General features: G+C 36.7%; 1 protein-coding gene across 1 annotated transcript; it reads left to right on the top strand.

The window, feature by feature from the left end:
- Nucleotides 1-1,432: 1,432 nt before the first annotated feature.
- Nucleotides 1,433-7,459, top strand: rfx6 (regulatory factor X, 6). The gene is made up of 19 exons (XM_056763828.1): nt 1,433-1,616; nt 1,783-1,927; nt 2,040-2,163; nt 2,321-2,382; nt 2,468-2,545; nt 2,722-2,749; nt 2,948-3,055; nt 3,142-3,219; nt 3,294-3,407; nt 3,494-3,543; nt 3,650-3,809; nt 3,894-4,032; nt 4,115-4,224; nt 4,295-4,412; nt 5,441-5,563; nt 5,647-5,832; nt 5,999-6,508; nt 6,969-7,178; nt 7,271-7,459. Exons 1-19 carry the CDS (start codon nt 1,433-1,435, stop codon nt 7,447-7,449), a joined length of 2,706 nt encoding a protein of 901 aa, XP_056619806.1. The 3' UTR covers nt 7,450-7,459.
- The last annotated feature ends 16,335 nt before the right edge of the window (nt 7,460-23,794 follow it).

Here is a 23,794-nt window from a genome sequence, read left to right as displayed (position 1 = left end):
AATTGAGTCCCTGCAATACCGGCAGGCGCCACCGGGGGCCGCGGCACACAATGCATTTTGTTCAACAAGTTGCAAAGCAAGCTGCATTAACATGCATTCATTTGGCAGACGCTTTTATCCAAAGTGACTTACAAGTATGAGAGCATGTAAACATTTTGTGTAAATACTACCATTAGTTTACAAGGCCAATTTTTTAAGTTTTGAAGGATGCTGCTGTTCAGGTGGAGGCTAAACTATACTTTTAACATTTTTTTGGACAGGACATTATGTTAATGACATTGTATTTTGGAAATTAGATTTTTGGATCTGTCCATAATAGTCTTCTCTCGTCATGTATCTGTCCATCTGTTTGATTGTGAAGTATGTGAACGTCGGCCTAAAGGCCTGCATCCTTGAGTCTTGCCTTCAGATGGCTGATGGAAGTACTGTAATCGTAATGCACCAGAACATGGTTTGCCAACCACCAAACAACACATGAAGTATCCAGCGGTCGATGTGTACAATCGAGGATTTCTCCACAGATCCGAATACTTCATTTTTGTGCACATGAATTGAAACACGAGAGTTAGAAGTATAGATGATGGTTGAATGTTTTATTTGGGGTGAACTGTCTCTTTAAGGACGGGTTACATCCTGTGTTTTCTTAGTAGACTGCAGTCTATGGTGGCTGCTTTAAATGAGGCTTTGCCATCACAGCAAGAACTTGAATTACTGTATAAAACACTGAAAACATTAGCAATTACTTCCAACAACAGTACACAGTAGTTTGCAACATCTCTGTGAAATGCTCGGTGAACATAAATACATTTTAAACACATACATAAAAATATTTCAAACATGAATACTATAGTGTAAAATAGATATTATTCCTCCACTGTTCTAACCAAATTGTTGTGTAGTGTATATAGTTTTGTGGAGGAGGACTCTGATTTGACTCTATACCTAAGCTACAAGTGTAGCACCGGATTTGAAGGAGATGATATCTCTCTTGGTTAATCATTAAAAGCCAGAATCCATTGGCCGTCTTCTGTAAATAAGATAAATGCCCCTAAGGTACTCACCTCTGTGACGCACCATTTCAGAGACAGCACAGCTTTAATTAACACCACAAGGTGTTCACTTCCTTATTCTGGGATTAATATTATATTTGAATGATTTAATATAGTGATTTTACTATGCTGTGAACCTTTGTGGAAGGGCAAAACGCATAGTTGACAAATTGTTTAAATGCTTTTTGGAGATTCATCTGGAAGTTTTGGAGATGCGATCATTTCAGGAATGGACAAATGCACCGCGGTGCCAAACGTTATAATAGGCTGTGTGGATTCTGAAATGTTTTAACAACTTCTTTTTTTTATGCGCGGGGCAAGCTTTTGTTTTCACTTGGTTTTAATTTTGCATTCCGGTATTTCTTTTTAATTTCTCCTTGAACATGCCAATGAAAAGGAACACGGGGAGTCCATTGAAGAATGGCACGTTTTATCAACTGCAACCCAAAAGAGCTTGCAGGAGCGCAGATGACCTCCACGAAACAATCACCGTTGACCAAGACGACCTTACAAAAAACGTGTTTTTCAAAGCCAGGCTTGAGGAGGAGGATTCTGGAATTAAATCAGGTGCGTAAATCATAAATTGTTATAAATGTGGCTTTCATTAAACCACAGCTATGCTGCCATTGTACCGTTCCCAGTGTCGCCAGATTGATACGTTATGAATAGTTTTGGCAGGCGTCACAGTTTTGTATAAACCGTCGGAAAGATATGTGCGTTATATATTCCACAGAGGCTGATGAGAGCAATGGAAGCGTATCTTCTGAGGAGGATCTAGATTATTCCAAGACCTTCTCTTTAAAAGAAACTGTGCTAAAGAAAAGCATCAGTCAAATTATCAAGGACAAGAAGAAACAGACTCATCTTACTTTACAATGGTATTCTCTAGCCTTTATCAATCATGTACAAAGAGCAAATGTTTTATATTGTTTTGTATTTTGTTCCTCTTGAACTGGAATCTACTGTGCTGAAAATGTTTTTGTCCCTCAGGCTCGAGGAAAACTACATTGTCTGTGAAGGTGTTTGCCTGCCTCGCTGTATCCTCTACGCTCATTATTTAGACTTTTGCCGGAAGGAGAAATTAGATCCTGCTTGCGCTGCCACGTTTGGGAAGGTAAGAGGAAATAGTATTATAATATCCAACTCTTATAATTTAATGCTCGCCATTATCAGACATCAATTGAATACAATGAAATACATTTCTTGTGTTAGACTGTATAGAGATTGATAATCCCTTTGATGCTAGGTTTGAGTTCTAATTGTTATTGCAGACTATTCGACAGAAATTTCCTTTGCTTACAACACGGAGGCTTGGAACTAGAGGCCATTCAAAGTAAGAGGAAACCAAACACAAGGACACTTTTGGTATATTTGTGATACGTATAAGTTCTTTACTGATGTCCACGGTTTTTGTTCAGGTATCATTATTATGGTATTGGAATTAAGGAGAGCAGTGCGTATTATCACTCGGTGTACTCAGGAAAAGGCTTGACACGGTAAACTCTGACCTTTATGTTTTAAGCATCTGATGTCATTTGGGGGGGTTTAGACAAACTTTAATTTCATATTGCATTAATTCTTGCATACATTTTTACATGAATCACATTATTTTAATACTTTTAAATTTTAATATCAGTTGTTTATCATGTCACCTTTTTATGCATTTGCACAGATTCTCTGGAAGCAAACTCAAAAATGAGGTTGGTAGCTTTACTATGAAAATCAATTAGGCTATGCTATACATTATACGTGAAATTCACTTTTTATACAATTTTATGTCAATTTTATGTCTGATTTTAATTCTTACAATCAGGAAGCACATCAAGACTAAATAATTAGAAAACAAACTTTTTTAAAACCGTCGTGCTCATACATCTTTTTTTCCTATATAATGTCAGGGAGGATTTACCAGGAAATATTCACTTAGTTCTAAAACGGGGACGCTTTTACCTGAATTCCCGAGTGCACAACATTTAGTGCTTCACGAGTCTGTTTCAAAAGAAAAGGTTTGTTCATTTCAGCAATCTTTGTGTTTATAAGAACTACTTCCAAGTTGTTTGCTGCAAATTGTTATGTTTGTTTCATTTTTTAGGTGGACACATTAATTATGATGTACAAAACACACTGTCAATGCATTCTAGACAACGCCATTAATGTCAACTTTGAAGAGGTACTTTCTAAAGCTCCGTTCGTGTGATAATCTAGATTCATTCACACTAACAATTCATTTTTATTGTGCACCAGATCCAGAACTTTCTTCTTCACTTCTGGCAAGGAATGCCTGAGCATCTCCTGTCCCTGCTGGAGAATCCAGTCATTGTGGACATCTTCTGTGTGTGTGACTCTATACTTTACAAAGTAAGTTTCTACGATTCACAGCCGTAACAATCATTAGTTTGAATCACGTCAGACATTTAGAAAACTGTCTGTTCTGTATTTCACAGGTTCTGACTGATGTTCTCATTCCTGCTACCATGCAGGACATGCCTGAGAGGTTGGTCTGTTAAACTACATACATTACCCAATCCGTTTGTATTCGATTCGTTAAGAATTCGGTTTTGTCAAAGTGGTTTTGAGTGAGATTAAGGAAATACCTTCAGTCTTTTGGCAGACATTCGAAATTTTGCCAAGCACTGGGAACATTGGATGGTGTCTTCGTTGGAGAATCTCCCAGAAATCCTTTCAGACAAGAAACTGCCCATCGCTCGCCGGTTCGTGTCCTCCTTAAAGAGACAGACCTCCTTTTTACATCTTGCACAGGTAAAACGTTTTTCTTAAACGGACGCATGGTTATTTACCGTTCTTTTGACTGAGTGTGTCGTTCATGCGTTTATATCTATTCAGATCGCAAGACCTGCACTTTTTGACCAGAACGTGGTGACATCCATGGTGAATGATATTGATAAGGTGGATCTGAACAGCATTGGTTCTCAAGCGTTCCTTTCCATCACAAACGACCAAGATTCAGACTTCTACTCTGAATGTGAGTTTTCATGGCTCGGCTGTTTAAACTTAAAAATGTCAAATGTTGAGGAGGCGCTTTCATGATGTTTCTCGTCTTTTAGATGACTCGGTTTCATTGTTTCAAGAGCTGAAAGATCTCTTGAGGAAAAATGCCACCGTAGAGTCTTTTATTGAATGGCTGGACTCTGTGGTGGAACAGAAAGTTATAAAGGTTTGTCGTGTTCCAAGACATTTACCCATAATTCCCAAGATGATATTTCATATATTATCTTTCCTTTTAGCCTAGCAAGCAAAGCGGTCGGTCGGTTAAGAAGCGAGCTCAGGATTTCCTTCTGAAGTGGAGTTTTTTTGGCGCACGAGTGATGCATAATCTCACTCTAAACAATGCTACCAGCTTCGGTAAGCCTTCCGCATACAGTACACACACTTCCAAACTGTAGTCGTCCAGCTACTTTAACATACTCCATGTCATTTTAAAGTATTTCCTTATTCTCTGACTAGATGTAATTTATTCACCTCCTTTAACCCGAGAACCACGGTAGAGAATGAGCTGTAAAATGTATTCAGCCAGCCTGTACAAATAAGTCTTTATCTTTGTAGCGCGTGCCCTGATTAGGGATCGACCTTTCTCAGGTCTCCTAACATTTGAAGACCCCACAGGTGTTCACAAAACCAAACACTATCACCTGGAAGGCCAACCATTTGACCTCAGTACTAGTGAGACAGATGCAAAACTCTAAATAAAGTACTCTACTGCAGTATTTGCTATAATAAAATAGCATACTGTAGGAAATTACACTTATTGTACTAAAGTATAGGTACAGTATACTGTGTGTAGTATTCTGTTGTAGTAACTGCACTGAAATTTTTTTTACATGAAAAAAATATGTACATCAGTTGCACGTAATAAAGATTATTTATAATTACATCACGTCAAGTTGCCAAATGCATGTTTTTTTAACAACCATAATTTTTATATGTCAACGTTTTAGGTTTTCATTTGGCGTTCACAACGTAAATGTTTTTAGTTACTATGACATAAAGCTTTCTTTTATCTCTAACAAGATAATAAATAAACAGAGCTTAACAGAAACTAAAATGTAGAAATGTTACCATCCCCTACCTAAGCAACATGTTAGGCCCTATTCACATTTCGTGTCTAAACCCGGGGCGCTTTCTCTCTTCAAATGACTTGCGGTGCGCACACAGCACTCCAATAGGTTGAATAATTTCCATCTTGATTCTTGGATCGGGACTTAGTTCTGTCAGCCACCCTAGTGCTTTGAAAGGCAGGGGTGGAGTGAGCCATTGGTTGCAGTTTGAAACCTAACCACTAGATGGCGCTAAATGTTTTGGACCTTCAAGAAATAATCTTAGCAGTTTGTTTTAAAACAAAACAATATAACCTGGTCTATTTTCACTGAAAGGTTCATTCCACCTCATTCGGATGCTTCTGGATGAGTATATCCTGCTGGCAATTGAAACACAGTTTAACAATGACAAAGAGCAGGACCTCCAGAACCTGCTGGAGAAATACATGAGGAATGCAGGTGACTTGGACATTTCTCTGTTGGTGAAAGAAATTGGTTATGCTCATAATTAAACACAATTAATGATGTTTGGTTTTTGACAGATGCCAGTAAGGCTGCATTCACCGCATCTCCAAGTTCCTGTTTCTTGGCCAATCGAAATAAAAGCAGCATGGCGTCCGGTGATTCCGCCGTCAAGGACGAGAACCCTCCAGAACATGATTTTCTATCACTTGGGCCAAATAGTGTTGTGTACCATGCTACCGATCCAGACAGCTTTACTGTATCTGGTACTTTCAAGCATCATGAACATATTCTTTACCATAAATGCCACTTGGTCTGACACGTTTTTATTTAAAAGATCGGTGTCTCACTTATTCATACACGTAAAAAAGATCAAGAAAACGTTTGCTGTTACTATATGCTTATTGCTTATGATTCTGTAATATTTTCAAGGACAAATGGATTACTCGCAGACCAGCGGTCCCCTGATGACGCCTCCCATCTCCCCAGCCATGATGAACCGTAGCAGCGTGATCAACCAGGGCCCGATGGCTGTGAGACCTCAGAACTGTCCCATCCAACCCCAGGTGTCCTGCCAGGCCTTCACAGATACCATGTATCAGAGCCTTCCCATTACTAGCCCCGGATCATATCCCCACTCCACTTATTACCAGACGATGTTTAGATCTCAAACACACCCCCCGACGTCAGCGTACCAGGTCCGAGCCGAAAGCGGACGCTACACGTCCTTCTCTGGAAACCAGCTGGCCAAAGACTGTTTCGGCAACAGCTGTACCGTATCTCCATACAACACCAGGGTGTCGTCTACTGGATACACGGGTGACACCGGGATAGACACTGAGGCCGTTCAGCTGCTGGACTCTGGAGGGTTTAGTTTTGGAGGAGGTGCTAACAAAGTGGAAGGATGTTCAGGTCCAGTTTGCTCCAGCACAGGACACAGCGGTGAGAGAAACTTAAAGGAAAAGTTCAATTAAAATAAATATTCTGTCATCGTTTAGTTACCCGAATGTGGTTCAAAACCTGTATCTGACTCTTTCTTCTGCGGAACACAAAAGAAGATATTTTGAGAAATGTCTCTGGTTAAGTGTCCATACAATGGAAGTCCATGGGGGGCAGTGTTGGGTATCAATGTTCTTCAAAATGTCTTCTTTCAAGTTCTACAGACGAAACAAAGTTTGGAATGACATCAGGGCCAATAAATAACGACATCATTATTTTCATATTCTCTTTGGTTACAAAAATGCTAGTGTTTTTAATGATATATTAACTTTAAATTAAAGTGATAGAAAATCTTTGAAGAAGTTTTACATCGACACAAAAAAATTGAAGTGCTAAGAAAATTATGATCCATCGTTGTTTGGCAAGAACTGCGTTAAGATTCCTGAAAATGTGCTTTGTTCAGGGTACTATGGTTCCGGTGGGTATGTGGATGCTCAAAGGATGAGCACATTTATCGATCAACACGTGTCGGTGATCAGCAGTGTGAGCAGCAGCCGCTCCGTTTCAGCTTACTCTGAGGTCCACGACCCTCTCAACATCCTGGATGACACAAGCAGGAAGACAGCCAGACCCTTTTATACCGAACTGGCCTCTATGGGCGCGCACACATCAGGTCAGGAAGATATAAAACATTTGAACGAATAAAACATTGACAGTTAAACCTTATATCTGTTTCTTATTGATATCATTTCTCTCATATTTCAGGAGCCTGCGTACCCCATTCCTGTACCATCAATGCACCCTGCATGTACGGAACTGCTGCTTCATATCACTCCCAGAATGCATTGCTGCCTCATCAGGGAACCAACGAGATTCGGGATATGGTTTCTTCCTTGCCTCCCATCAACACTGTGTTCATGGGCTCATCCGGTGGGCCGCCCTGACTGTCCTCTGTACTCACTGAAGGTGGGACATGTGCATATCTGTAAACCAATAACAGTACATTTTATTTCCATATACATTTCTGATTGATAAAATGTATTTATTATTTATATTTTGTTTAACTTAAGTGGAAATTTTGTCATTATTTATTCACTCTCTTGTCGTTTCAATCCTGCATACATTTCTTTCTTCTTCGGAACACAAAAGAAGATCTTCTGAAGACCGGCACCCATTCACTTGCATTGGTTTTGTCTCCATACAATAGAAGTCAACGGGTGGCTGTTCAGTTACCAACTTTTTTCAAAATATCTTCTTTGGTGTTCTGCGGAAGGAAGAAAGTCATACAGGTTAGAAATCAAAAGAGAAAATTAATTTAAGCAAGAAAATGATGAGAGATTTTTTTGTGAACTATCCCTTAGTAAAGTTGGTACGTCTTACAGAAAAACACATGAATTTCACTTTTTCACATTTACAATTTTGACATGCGATCACGTTTTTGCATGTGTAAAATTCATTTGGCTTTTCTGTAATCGAGAATTGTGTAACATTTAATTTGTTAAACTTCAGTTCAAACTGCTGAGCCCAATAAAAAACTAAAAACATTTTTAGGCCTTAGGTATACTGTACCATAACATACTGAATTGTTGGCGGTTTATTGTAAATTGTTTTCAAGAAAACTTCTGCCTTGTGGAGGTCAGGGTTTTTTTTTTATTTAGGCTGCAAACATAAAAAATCTATAAAATCTACACTGTGAACATCTGATTTTTCAATTTCTCCATGACACATGCGTACAAAAAAGATCTTTAATTATGTGATTCTGTAGCCTTCAATTTCAAAAGATTTCTTTCTTGGAAAATGCATTTATTCAGAAAGGACGTTCCTAAAGCAGTAATTACTAATAGAGAAATAAAAGCAGTAGAAGGACACTATAAATAGAGCAGACGTATTAAATGTTAAGTAAGTCTCATTGCGACAGAAAAAGAATGAATGTATGACTCTCTCCCTCATAGCCCTGATGTAGATTAGGAAAGAGAAACACAATTGATGAAGCCGTGGATGTGAATCTCTTGTTATTGGAAGAGATTAGTTGATTTCTTCATTGTTCAAAAGATACATGCTGTTAAATGTGTTGACTAAAACCAGAAGGCGTCTACAAGCTGGGCTCACCTCGTTTTTTTTAAGTAAGCTTTGTTAGTCTTTGAACAGATGGAGGCTAATAAATCCATAATCAGCAACATTAGATCGGCCGCTTTATTTGTGTGCAGAAATGATATCGCCGTAGACCTTCACTATATATTTGTACGTATTGAACTGGACCATGAGGTTTCGTGCATTTGTCTCTGCCGTGTGTAAAGACCTGACGATAAATGATAAAACTGGCCACATTGTGCTGGTCTTTATCTACTCGAGGGTAAAATCCATTTCAGGCCATGGACAGGAACAGATGGCTTGAAATGTAATGATTACAAAATCCTGACGTTAAAATAGTTTAATTACAAAGTCAATAATGCCTCCAACAATTGCCCGGGCTTTAGTGTAAAAACAACAGAAGGCTGAACGCAAACTTTGGGACAATGTTTAACCAGAACTTTGCATTAGGCAGGGAGTCTCCATATGCACCTATGGCAGAACAAAGATCAACAGATCCGGTGCAATTATGCCTTCTTAACATCAGTGTGTGAGAAACAGAGATGGATTTAGTGCAATAATGTGTGCTTACCCGAGTACTGTCACAATCAGATTTACCACTTATGCTTTTATAATCAATGGCGGCTCTTCAGATGTGCACTTTCTGATTTTCGTGTTGTGGATTTACAAGCCTTGTTGAATCACATTAAATCATTTCTCTGCCATTTAAAAAAGGAAAGCATTTGTGATAAGGCTAAAGTTATAAATCATAATTGATTTATTGTTGCTTATTAAAGGTTGGGTTTGAGCAGCTAAGAGCCACGGCTTTATTCAGACAGAAGTTAAAGGAATAGTTCAACCAAAATTGAAAATTATTTAATTACTGATTGACTCTCATTTCTGTATGGTGTTATCTTCATCACAAAAGAAGATATTTTGAAAAATGTTTTGCCAATATTGATTTCCATTATATGGACACAAAATAAAATGAGAGTAAATCAATTACAACAACCACAACTGAATAATTGTTTTTTAGTTAAATACACCTTTTACACAAATTATTTTTTGTTTGGAAAAAATGTACAGTATTTGTGATCTTTATAACAAGAATAAATAAAAAATATATGTTTGCTTGAGCCTAAATAGATGATTTTTTTTGCTAAAACAAGACGTATTCTTTTAATGAACCACTAGAGTATCACTAAAGATCAGAGTTTTCAATAGAATCTTTAACACCTTGATGAAAAGAGAGGAGACGAATGGACCCCTGATCCTTGAAACATACAGAACCGTATAAAACTCATCGTTGTATGTCTTGCAATGCTTATGTCTTACAAAGATGCTCAAATAATCATTCTTGTTATTCAAAGTCATATATTGTTAACTTATTACATAACATTTAAATTTTGTCAAATAAATGTATTTATAGAAACGTTAAGCTTTTTATTTTGATACAATATGAATTAAATTAACTACAACAGTAGTGCTCAACTTCAGTGCATTTTTGCTCGATGGCTGAAAAAAAATGATTTTGATGTCAAATAATATTTGAAAGACTTGGATATCAGATCGCACTGAATATGAGCTGTTTTCACATATGACACGAAACAGTTATGAAGGTCACAGAGACCATCTATAGCACACAGCACACATGCAGATTGTATTTGGACAGAAATTGTCGACATATCCATCTGTAAGATCAACTCGGCAGTGCGAGGACTTGTTTCCTCAGCACTTGAAATTGTACGGTTGGGAGGATGAACCTGTGTGGCAACACATCCATGAAGAATTTTATCAATATGTACAGTTTGCAAAGGAAGCGTTTGACTACAGTTTTGCCATTAAGGTTTTTGTGAAAGTGTTATCAGAATTTCAATAGCCAAATTAATAACTTATACTGTACATGAATTATATCCCTCCTGAAAAAAAATGATATAAATGGTTTCTGTTACAAATATTATTATGAATCATCAGCTGTTTACCATTAAAACCTCTACAAAATTCCTTTAGGTGTGTTTTCACTGCTGAAAAAAAACGTAGAAACCCAATAGAACCATCACAGAAATTCAGGTTTCCATTAGAATACTGTTACAACTCAATAGCTTTTCCCATTAAGATCATTACAAATTTTATTTTATTTTCAGCAGGTTCTACAGTATGTAAATGTGTTCTATCGGTTCTCATTCGTCAGATAACATGCCACCAATAGAACCCAATACATTGCAGTAGAGACCATTATAGTTTTTTATTAAAACCAATACAACTCTCATTTTTAACCATTAAATCCATCAGAAATATTCTGATGATGATTTCTGCCCTGGTTAAAATTATGGTTTCTACCATGCTTTAAAAAACAATAGAATCCCAGCTTCACAGAAATTCTAATGGTTCCTATTAAAATACCAATTGACGAACCATTGGCTTCTTCCTTTAAACCCATTACAAAATTCATGATTGAAGATTTTTCCAATGTAATCTATCACATACCAGTAGACACCATCATTTCTATAAAATCTAGCACAAATTCACATTTTAACCATGAAATCCATTACATTTTCTATTGGCATGGTTCCATTGTTTTTCAAAAGGTATTGGATATATAAACATGCTTTATGGTTATCCATTTTAAGTACACTTATTTTTCTATTTAAATACAAAACTAGCACTTGGCCATATGTGTCATTGAGCATCATGTATGGTACAAGCTGTTTTGTGTGTCCACATAGGGGCAGTGTAGTGCAAGAAATGTGAAATGATCATTGTTTTCATTCTACAAGACTTTTTCATCTAAAAAAATTATTATGATTAAAGCTGTTTGTATTTTACTATTTTCTGTATTTTGAATGACCCATACAGATATTATGAAATATATACTAGATATATATTTCTCCCACCCTATAGCATTGAAGTGTGCCTTTGGCAGATTGATTGCCATCAAAACTGTGTTGAAACATTAAAACATTACTCTGCTTGTCTAAGCGTTCTAGATCAAGTTTGGGACTTTTCAAGCTGACAATCCAAGTTTACTAATTCGTGGATTCAGTGTGAGATCTTTTTCATCGTTTTTCTAACATCTATGGTTTTACTAATTATTTCATTCGGCCCTTCAACGGTTCTTCTCACAAGTCCCCGCACCCCGAAGCTGTCTATCAGCTCATAGGTTTGACTAACAAGAAGCCTGAGAATTCCACAACTGCATGTGCGCTAACCTGGAGTGAGCAGCAGGCTGGTGTAAGAGCATTTGGAGAGCAGTGACAGACATTGTAGGCATTTCTCTCATTGGTGATAAATATCTGGGGGAATCTCTCATGGGTTTTCTGGCACAGGGCGTCCTGCAGCACGGCACCAGAGAGAAACACAGGGCACGCTGTACATAAATACTCACTGTAGGTGATGTGTGAGAGTGAAGAATTATAATCCAGTGAGATGGATGGATAAGAACACTTAAATAAGAGCGCTGGGATAGTTTGTGAATCACATCCCTTAAATCTTGCAAGACACAGAATGCTCTCTGAAGTACACTCGCTTTATATTTTCTATGAACATTTCATATTGGACATTTTTGAGAAAAAAACATTTACTCCTAAGAGCTCTTCACTGAAGAACAAACACATTCCTGTTTTGAAAAGGTTAAATAAGGTTAAATAATAAAAATCGTTGCTATCCTTCTGTAACCTTGTTGTCCAGATTTGCTGTTTTTCAAGAAATAAAACAATGACAAACAATGTACTTTTTCAATTATTGCAAACTGTGTTGTCAAAGTTGACAAGCACTTTTGAATACTCTGCATTGGTTAGATATTTGCAAAACCCAGTGAAAAACATAATGTGTGACTATAATGATAATGATAAAAATTTAAGTTTTTTATAAGGTTTCAGAAGGTCAACAGTTAAGGCAGAGCTCAGCAAAAAACAAAGTATAATTTTATTGCATTTAGTTTTTAAAACATTATTATGATGTTTGTGGTACCACAATAACATATTTTTTGATTTCATTCTCATAGCAAAGAATTGCAGGGAGTATTATAGTGACTTACAGTTTGAGTCTTTTTTATTCATTTGTCTATTAAAAAAACAATCTGACTGCTTTACTTTAAGAATTAATCTCTAAAAACAAAATTTGATCTTGTATTAAAAGTGTTCATGTTCCTCCTGGAAAACCAAACAGAATCCTTTGATTTCTTGCACCGTACAGTATGATTTATACTTTTCACATGTAGATCAACAATTGCCTATTACTGCTGCCTCCTGCACGTGAGTTTTCTTTGTTAATCTGCTTTTTTCTGGTTATCAAAGGTCAAAACAGCTTAACGTCCTTTGTATGCTTTTCACTTTTCATCCCCTCATTAAATGCAATAATAATGGCATATACAACACTAGATTTCCTGACCGTGCAAACACAATCTTAATAGCGCTCTGTGCTTTATATAAACACTGAGGAGGCAGCTGGTCTCTCTTCACGTATGATCTCCATTAGACAGAGCTTCTATTGCAGATGGAGTCTTTACACGTTTATCTATTAGCCGGCTCAACTGAAAGGAGTCTATTCATAACATGATTTTAATGAGGTGAGACGCCTATTGAGGGCCACTTAATGCAAATGAAATAAAGTGTCAAACGGGTCAGATCACGTGAATGGGTTTTGACACCTTTCAAAACATTTCCTTAAAAAATGAATAAAGCTCATTTGCTGAAGTCTTCAATAACTTTTGCCATTTTTATGAGATTTATTTTACAAGTCAAGGTTTTCTGTTGGTATTCCCCAGATATTAGATTTTCCTCTTAAGAGTTTTAAGAGACACCAGTAAGATCTCCATTAAGTCTCCAATCAGCAATAACATTTTTCTCTGTGTGTCTAGTTCTTCGATGTTTTGCTTTTGCGTTTGGATTGTGTATGGCAGGCCAACCCCCCCAATCTTTTTGTTACAGGCCTTTTGGCTCACTGATTCGTGTGTTCCTTTTGTCATGTTGTCCCATGTCTCTATGGCAGCCTAGATGAGGTTCAGTTAAGGCAAGACATGTGATGTCTGTGTGAGACGGCCAGGTGTGACGGGACTCTTTTCAATGAGCTGTTGAGATGTGCCGAGACAAATCTCTTCCAGACAAAGACTCTAATATAAAGATGAATATAAGTAACATTGACTCCTGTGCGTTAATACACACATTTATTCATTTTGTCATTCATTTATTCAAATAAACCATAACTGTGTCTTATGGTGTGATTGGGAAATGTAGAAAAAAACTAACAATTAAAATAAATCACTCTTCTATTCTCTTCTATTTTATATAACAAATATTATAAAATGTACTATTAACAGTTTGTTATTTTTTTATATGTAAATGGTTTGCCATTAGTGCTATATACTTTCCATGATATAAAATATTCAATTTAAAATTAAAGGCAATACATTAACATATCAATCATTTAAAAAAGACTGTTAATAATATATTTTACAACATCAATATTTATAATATACAATAGAATAAGAGATTTATCTTAATTGTTTGTTTTTTCCTACACTTTCGCTGTCACACCATAAGACACATAACTGGCCAATCAAATATTCAGAGACTGGTTTAATAAAAAATATGTAAAAGTGTACTTTTGGCATTTAATCGTCCAGCTTTTTGAGGTTTTCACCTGGGAAGCTTTTTAAACAGCATTAAAGGAAATTCTATATACTATTATTGTGTGTGTGTATATATATACATATATATATATATACTGTATATATTGTGCATAGTAAATATAGTTTACTAATATAACAAATTACTATGTTGGTACAATTATATTTGTGTCTACAAAAGTACATTCAAACACTGAAATATAGACCTTCGGATTGAAAAGATTTTGAAGATCGTGAGAAACATTTTTGTTGATTGTTTCTAAATGTTTTACTGAAACTGGACATAACCCTTTATGTCTGTTTATTTCAATAGAAGCAAGAAAATCAACCTGCATTGTAAAAACACAAAAGTTTCAGTTGTATTTAAATGTTTTTATTTGGCACACTTGTCATTTATCAGTTGTGGCAACTAAATTTGAGAATACTGAAAGAAATTGAAATTAAACGGAGTGCATTCTTTAAGGGAGTAAACGTGTCCCAATGTTGCAAATTTGCCGATATTCAATTTGAAACTTAGGAAAGTGTAAAAAAAATAATCTTGACACTTTTAGGTTTAAATGGAAAATCTTATTTGATTCCATTGTGTACTGTTTAATCTCATAATATATAATCCGCAAAAAATCCCTCCAGATGAACTAAATTCAGTTTTTTGCTAGAAACAGTAACAGCACCGTGCAGATGCACAAACAGAAAACGATTTGCTTGCTTTTATACACAACATGTAATTAAATAAAGCATTTGAACCCTCTTGTCGGGAGCAGCATTTTAGTTTGGCCTTGAGGAAACAGTGCTCGATGTCTATGTGGAATTAACAGCTTTCTGAAGAGGAACTTTCCCTTTCTTTGAGCCAGCATGAATAAATCTCACAATAAAATGGAAAAATAAGCATGAGGCCTTACTAAATGCGCTCACACTTCAATGACAAACGGTTTGTCTCATATCGTGTGTTCTTCTGTGTTCCTGGAGTTTAAACATCAATTGTAAATTTACTGTAAAGGCGGAATCTTTTCATTTGCCACACGATGGCTGCAGGTGAAGTTAAGAAAATATACATTGTTTAATTCATTTGTATAGATTGTATAATGTTAGTACCTTAACCTGTTTAAGTGAAAGCCAATAAGAGATGAAGGTTAAGCATTGTGTTAGGTCATGGACACAATGGAACACTTATTGGTGTATAAACTGTACGTATGTATGTATGTATGTATATATATATATATATATATATATATATATATATACACTATACTGTACTGTTTATATAATAAACTGTAAATCACTTCGGATTAAAGTACATGCCAAATGCATAAATGTCAATGAATCAGAACACCCTAGCAACCATATTAAATTCACTTAGCAACCGCCTAGCAACTCTTTTTTGCAATTTATTTTTCAATGTCTATTTGAAAGTCATCCTGTATTATTTGACCTCTCTGCCTTTACTGTTTTGTCCTTTTATTCTAAGTTTCATGGAAACCCAGGAGACGAGACAGAGATGTCTTATTCAAGTCAAGAAACGTCTTTTTTTATTTAGTTGGGCTTTATGTCCCTTATGATGCCGCTGAGCCATGAGCTCCTGACTACATTGTATGAAACCATTATACATTGTTCTCTTGGTTTTAAGTCCTACAGGGTTTTTTTTCTGGACAGACCTTTCAAAAACGTAGGAACATGTGTATATACTCACCTGAACAAAGCAGACATAGTTTTTGCTATGCAGTTAGTCAAAGAAATAGTTCACCCAAAAGACATAATAACAAAGATTTTCAATTTAGTATATCATTTCTTCTTATTAAATGTTTCGAGGCGAACGGGCATATGGCTTCATTTGGGTGTTCTATATAATGTAAGGTTTGGTACAGTAAGATATTACCTAAAAGTTTAATGAATGATCTTCCATCTTCACTAAACCTTTAAGAATATTTCACAATACACACACACATTATGCACAAACATGCAAACATTTAAGAATAAAGCCACCACATTGCAACTGTTATCCCAACAAACAGAGAGAAACAGTCACATCACACATTTTTTTTGATTCGCACCTGTGTAGTCGTGAATTAGAGGAATATGTAGAATGCTGATCTTTCATCTGTTAATAAGTCGGTTTGCAGAGACGTCGTCTTTTTCATCTCACCGGCCGTCCTGCCTTTTGTCCTGCCAGTCTCACCTACAGCAATAGCACTACATCCCCATTCAATTAAAGTCTTTGAGAAGGGAGGAGATGGCAAAGAAAACAGACCTATTCTTCAGCAGGACATTGAAAAGGCTCTTCATTAGGGGAGATGTCTAGATGTTTAATTAAGATGATGCCCGGGATCAATGAACAAATTCTGAGATTATCCTAAATAGAGCGAAACTAAAATGTGAGAAATGTTTTTCAAATGGTGTGTTTATGGCCGTATAATGATGCCTTTTATAGCATAAGAATGAATGACCTGTCTGACTTGAAGCTGATGAATACCTGGGCCCTCAGCAACTGTAATGTATTCTTAATAAAGTCTCCGCTGCCCATTGAGGACGAATTCACACGTTCGTATCCCCGGTCATATCGGAATACTGAAGAAGGATCGGGGTCTTAATGATACGGAGAAGATAATTAATGCAAATACCAGCACTAATGAGCTAATTACAACCTTCACAGGTCTCAGATCAGTTTGCAAAGATTATTATGCTAACGACTGATGAACCTCTTTAATTAATGCAGATAGATAGATAGATAGATAGATAGATAGATAGATAGATAGATAGATAGATAGATAGATAGATAGATAGATAGATAGATAGATAGATAGATAGATAGATAGATAGATAGATAGATAGATAGATAGATAGGCTGTGAAACAGACAGACAGACAGATGGACAGAGAGACAAAGAAAATTGAGACAGATAGACAGATAGACAGAGATAGAAAAAAATAGAAACAGAAACAGAGACGGATAGACAGACAGATAATAGAGAAAGACAGAGAAAGAAAACAGAGACAGACAGTCAGGTAGACAGACGGACGGACAGACAGACAGAAATAGAGACAGACAGAGATAGAAAACACAGACAGATAGACAGTCTGTCAGGTATATAGAAAAACAGACATACAGACATAGAAAATAGAGACAAACAGACAAAGACAGAAAACAGATACAGAGAGACAGACAGACAGACAGACAGACAGAAATAGAGACAGACAGAGATAGAAAACACAGACAGACAGACAGTCTGTCAGGTATATAGAAAAACAGACATACAGATAGAAAATAGAGACAAACAGACAAAGACAGAAAACAGATACAGAGAGACAGACAGACAGACAGACAGACAGACAGACAGACAGAAATAGAGACAGACAGAGATAGAAAACACAGACAGACAGACAGTCTGTCAGGTATATAGAAAAACAGACATACAGACATAGAAAATAGAGACAAACAGACAAAGACAGAAAACAGATACAGAGGGACAGACAGACAGACAGACAAAGTAAATAGAGACAGACAAACAGTCAGAAAAACAAACATACAGACATAGAAAATAGAAACAGACAGACAAAGTTAGAAAACCAATACAGAGAGACAGACTGACAGAAAATAGAGACAGACAGACAGATAATAGAGAAAATAGAGATAAACAGATAGGCAGACAAACAGAAAAAGAAAATAGATATATATAGACAGATATACTGACAGACAGATTGATATAGAATAAATGAAACTGGAACTCTAAAACATTTTGATACAGTGATAAAATAACAAAAAATGTGCTTCTGTTGGAATATTTATGGACCTTTAGATAGACAGACAAACAGACACAAAGTTAGACAGACAAACACACAAGCAGACAGACAGATAGATAGGCAGACAGTCAGATCAGATACGAAGACAGATGGACAAATTCATAGACCGATAGACAGATAGACAAACAGATTCACTCAACTCTTCTTTCTCTCATTTTGTTTCTTGTGTGTCTTTTTCAGCTGTTCTAGGGTTTCAGGGCTGTTTATAACTCTGGTGTCTGTCCGAACGTGTGGAGGCCCTGCCACATGACCGGTGATTCATGGGGACGCCCATAGAGCTGTCAGTCCAGAGCCAGGTGTCAAGAAACTGGCAGAGCGCCTGAGTAAAGAAAAATATATTGACCTCATCCTGAAATACTGCAAGATGATGGCCCTGCTGGTCACAGGACCCAAGATACTGACATGTAGTGCTTTTCTAGGTTCTGAAACGAAACTTGATCATGTCAGAGCACAAGTCACATTGAACACTTATGATGTGCTCACATGATGACGGCCATTTAAGAAATATCATACCTAGTAGACGTAATCGGATCGTACAAAAGTACAATCGGGGTCAATAATAAATGGAAATAAATCATTCACGTGCAAAGGTTCTTGTAATCTTTCATGAGAAAGTGCTACAAGCAGCAATTGAAAAGTCCTTCAATATATTTTCTGTATGAATTGCATTTCCAAAAATCTAAACTCTGTCAGCTGTCAGACATTTTGATGGTGTCAAAATGAAAAACGTTATGAATTGTTGGTCAATTATTGAACGGCCGGTCACACCGCACGCATCATTCTGTTTGATGCAAATACAGAATAAAATGATGTCAATGTGACTTCATTAACGTTTTTATCTTTTAAATCTTTATATGATTTCTTGTCTTTTCACTCACTATAGATTTTAGATTTGTTAATGCAATACATTCATGTTTATTGCCAGTGTCTGGTTTTATTGAGACGCCACAAGAATCAGAAATTCTCGCCAAGACGAACCTGATCCATTCTTAACAGTTCCCAAGCCCATTACTCAAATGTGTTTCCCAAGCTGCCATGCTCCAAAAGTGTGCATACTTCAGGACCTTCATTACTCAATTTAGCGCCCGGTATTCACACTAACACACTGTATTCAAACAAACAGCCTGCGTTCAGATCGAACAGACTTCATCACCCCCGACTCATCCAACTAAATCTCCCGCAAATGATCCTCCAGCTGTCCGTGACATAAACCTTTGTGGCCCGGATCCTGGAAAATCATTTTAATCGTACGAGTCTGCGTCGATGATCCACGGTCACCCGTTCACCCCTGAGGTCTCGCTGAAGGCTAGAAGGCACGATGGTTTAAGCTATAAATTCTCAAGATTCCCCACAACATAGCCGCGATGCTTTAGAGTTTCTGCAGCTTGTTACAGGAGATGCCTGGGATGGTTTTCCCAGTGTATATTTTCATTTACTCCGAGTGCTTGGCACACTCTCTTCATAAACACAAGCCTAGGTACACATAGATAGAATAGTTGCTTTGCACTCCATGTGATGAAAGACGCTATTCATTAACATACCTCATTTACATAGCGAAGAGGCAATATTTCGGGCCCTGGGGAGCCACGGCAAGATAAACGGTTTCTTAAAGAAGCATAAGAAGTTACTTTCAGAAAGTAGTTTTGCAAAAATCATGAAATTTCAAATGGTTTAAAGTGTTGATAGGGTGTCTCCAATGTTTCATATGAGGAATTTGTTTAGGTTTTAATTCTTTACTTAATGATGCATTGCACCCAGATTCTGAAAATTGTTCCTTTAATCAAATTATTTCAGTACAATGTAAAGCCATTTTATAAAATATAAAGGAGGAGATGGGTTTTTTTCAATTTGTAAATACAAATACATGTAGTATTTTTTTTCCACTGAATTTTTTCCCACTAAATAGAAAACAATATTTGTATAATTTTTATTATTCTTAATTGTATGATTATTTTATATTTGTCTAAGTACATGTTACATATTTATGTTATACATTCTTACATATTTATTTAAGCCTAAAAACTGCATATCAACATGTGCACTAGTCTCTCTGTTTAATGAACTTTGCTTCATTCAGAAATGTGACCCTGTCTGTGAAAACCCAGATAAAGACATTTTCCTGGTTTACTGTCTTCTGCATAACGTAAAGAACATAAAAATATAACCTCGATAGCTTTAATTTTGACTGAGTAAGGCCATGTCAAATATTGAAATCAATGGTTGAGAATCCAACTTCTGTTATTATTTTACCGAATTTCGGTAATAAGGTGCTTAAAAGATTCTTCACAGCGATGCCATAGAAAGAACCAGAAAGAACCCTTCAGTGAATGGTTCTTTAAAGAACCATCTCTTTCTTACATTTTTATAATCTGAAGATGTTAAAGGTTCTGTATGGAACCATTTAGACAAAAGGTTCTTCTAGGTGATTGTGGTGCACCTATAAATAAACCGCAAATGTGTCCAAAAATGTAGAAAAACAAAACAAACAATACATCTCTACTAAAGAAACATCTCTCGTCAATATAAATAATAATAGAAAATTATATTTTATTAACAGTAGTTTCAATTTTTTGCAGTACATGGTACTTGTCCAGTACTAAAGGAAAATGAAAATACTATTGAAACCACCATATAATAATCATTGCATTATCTATATTCTTCATTTTTATAGCTATGACAAATTTGTTGCTCCTTATCTCATCATTAAATGATGCAACCTAGCCTGGTTTTCACAGACAGGGTCCCGAATTTATTTAAGAATGAATAGCCTACATGACAGGGATCCCCTGCTGCATGGTGGTCCAATGTAAGCTTAAATATGGGAGGCCCAAATTGTGTATGCCATTCTCTCCATGTCTATCATGCACCTTGTGTCCAAGTATGGTCACTATGAGGAAACTGTCACTGGGGACCTTTGTGGGAAATTAATGGCGACAGAGAAGGGCAAAAAAGACAGAACAGGTGCCTGTCACCAGCGGGTTCAGACCGCAGGCACGGGGCTGATGTAGGTGCTCTGATGGTATTTACCTTACACCAGTCTGATATTGCTGTCAGCAGCTATCTCTCATCTCTTCTCATTACTCTTCTGGCTGGCCCTGCACCAAACAAACAGTCACACGTATCCAACACATTTAAATTCGGAACATTTAATGATTGGAAAGTCAAATGTATCTTCTCACTGTGAAAACTATCATTTCATTATCATTAATACACAAAGACTTGCATTTGCTTTCCTTTAATTACAATATATCCAACATCCTTATACCATCGCTGTCCTTCCAAAATCTTGGATGTCCAAATTTGCGGTTTGTCAGGAAATTTACTTAATTGATTAAATATTGTGTTGTCAAAGTTGGCAAGCACTTTTTAATATTTTTTATTAGATGTTCGCAAAACCCTGATGAACAAGGGTGACTAATGATGATTAATGGCAAAAAACATGAAATATGGAGATATGAGGTTTCAGAAGGACAGAAGTGATGTGTACAAGATATTGAAAGATGTATTATCCAAAGCAACTTAAAGGCATAGTTCAACCAAAAATGAAAAATCTGTCATGAATTACTCACTCTCAAGTTGTTCCAAACCTGTATAAACTCCTTTGTTCAGTTGAACACAAAGGAAAACATTTGGAAGAATGTCAGTTACCAATCAGATCTCGTGCCCCTCTTCCTTTGTGTTTAGCAGAACAACGAAATTTAAACAGGTAAGCACTAATCTGAGGGTGTGTAAATGATGACAGAATTACCATATTGGGTGGAGTATCCCTTTTAATTGCATTCAAAGTATACAGAATTTTTCATTTGTTTTTGCATTCGAATTCAAAGTTATACGAATTGAGCTATAAAGAAATAATTTAGTGCGTTTACATGCACAGTCTCATTCCGATTATGCTTAATAAGCTGATAACATGTAAGGTCATGTATATGCGTAAAACGGTTTTCATTTATAGGGAAAGCTCATAAACAGTGTGCAAAATAGAAAAAGAACATTATTTGCCCTTTACTGCGATTTCGTGCTGCACGTAAACGCCTTCACGTTTTTCTCTCAGTTTTGTTTATGTGCGCATGTCTGTCTCAAACGGAAGAAAATGTAAAATAATGCATAAAAGTCTGTTCTCGAATCGTGCAGTTGATGTAAAAAACGGCAAATTAAAAACTATTGTTGCATTTGCAGGTACTGCGGACATGAATAACTTTTTTTTAACTTACAGTAAAGCCAAATAATCAGCAACATCAATGACAGTGAACCAAGCTAAATATTGTCGTATTCTTTGATTTAATAATAATGATTCAATAATTTGATAAAGTTCATGGTGCGAAGGAGTCTCCATTTTGACAAATATCCAAGACACATTTAGCTTCAGGTTGAGTGTACAGTATCTGATGTCCTACATCTGTCCACAAAAGCCCCTATAAATACAACACAAGTGTGACTGAAAAGACGACACAATCAATCAAGTGACATCTCATCCGGAGGAACACATCCATAAATCTTGTAACACCAAAACAACAGATTTTTTCCTAGAGTGTTTAGTTTATAAAAAACATGTTTATGGTCATGTAGATTGACAAAAGAGGAGCATGATTTTTTGGGTGAAAAAAATCGTACTCTTCAAATGTGTGGTTTGTAATGTTTTTACCGTTCAGTGCTGTCCCAGAGCCCTTATATCCCTCCATAAAGATGCAGAAACAAAAATCTCAATGGAGGGTTCAGAGACCAAGGACACATCTGCCCATATTGGAGCCAAAGCCCAAAATTAAATCATCTTATATTGTGTCGTCCCAGTCACTATTGAGTAAAAAAAACCTTTTGAGCCCAAACAGACACATACGTGTGTCAGTTGTGAAAATCAACCAAACCGGATAATGTTGATGCCACATTTGTGTTCTCCAACACAAATAGATTTGGCCAAATAATTAATACTCAGCCCATCCTCATCCGAATGAATTTCTTCCTTTTCTGTTTTAACCCATGTTTTTTTCAAATATGGACAAACTCAACCATTTGGTGTATTTAAACCTATGACCATTTAACCCAAAATGATGGGTTGCTTTAACCCATGGTTTGGTCACATTGGACATTTTAGGTCATTTAAACCAATATTGTACAACGTTGACGTGTGTAAATAATGACACTCAATAAATATTGATTTTGACTGTTCCTTTAAGAACCTGCACACCTCAAAATAAGGGTGTCCATCACCAACCGGTCCCTTCAGAACCCAGCTCCATACTCCCTTCACTGCCAGCTGTCTCTCAGATCACAGGACCCAACGATGATGGACGGCACATGACCATGACACTGTACCCCTGCGCTCCTCTAACCTTACCGTCAAACGCCTTTGTTGGAAGAGAGTGTGTGTTGTTACAAGCGAGCCACCCTAATTTTAACCGCTAACGGGTGCAGCCCTGCTGGGATCCAAGTCTCTGCCAGAAATAGCCCAACAACTGACAGTCATGGGTTTGACAAGGAGCCAGGATTACAGGCAAAACACATTTGAGTCGGGTGGAATTTCTTGCCCCTAAAAGTGCAACACTGATATTTTCTTCCACATTTTTTGCCCTTTTGTATACCGTAATATTTACAGTAGGGAAGGAAGGAAGCGGGAACCGGCGAACATTCAAAGAAACTTTAATCAAAAATAAACTAACAATAATACGGAAGTAAAAGGCCAGCAGCCACCTCACGGTCGACTGCCTGCTCCAAGAACATAAACACAGACTTAACACATGTCCAGAACCGGTCCTCTCTCGTCATACACTCTGCCGCTCATCCTTTTAAGCTTCCGATCTCCAC

The sequence above is a fragment of the Triplophysa dalaica genome, chromosome 13 (genome assembly GCF_015846415.1).
Source record: "Triplophysa dalaica isolate WHDGS20190420 chromosome 13, ASM1584641v1, whole genome shotgun sequence".
In the NCBI taxonomy this organism is placed as follows: Eukaryota; Metazoa; Chordata; class Actinopteri; order Cypriniformes; family Nemacheilidae; genus Triplophysa; species Triplophysa dalaica.
This window is presented reverse-complemented; position numbering and strand designations above follow the sequence as displayed.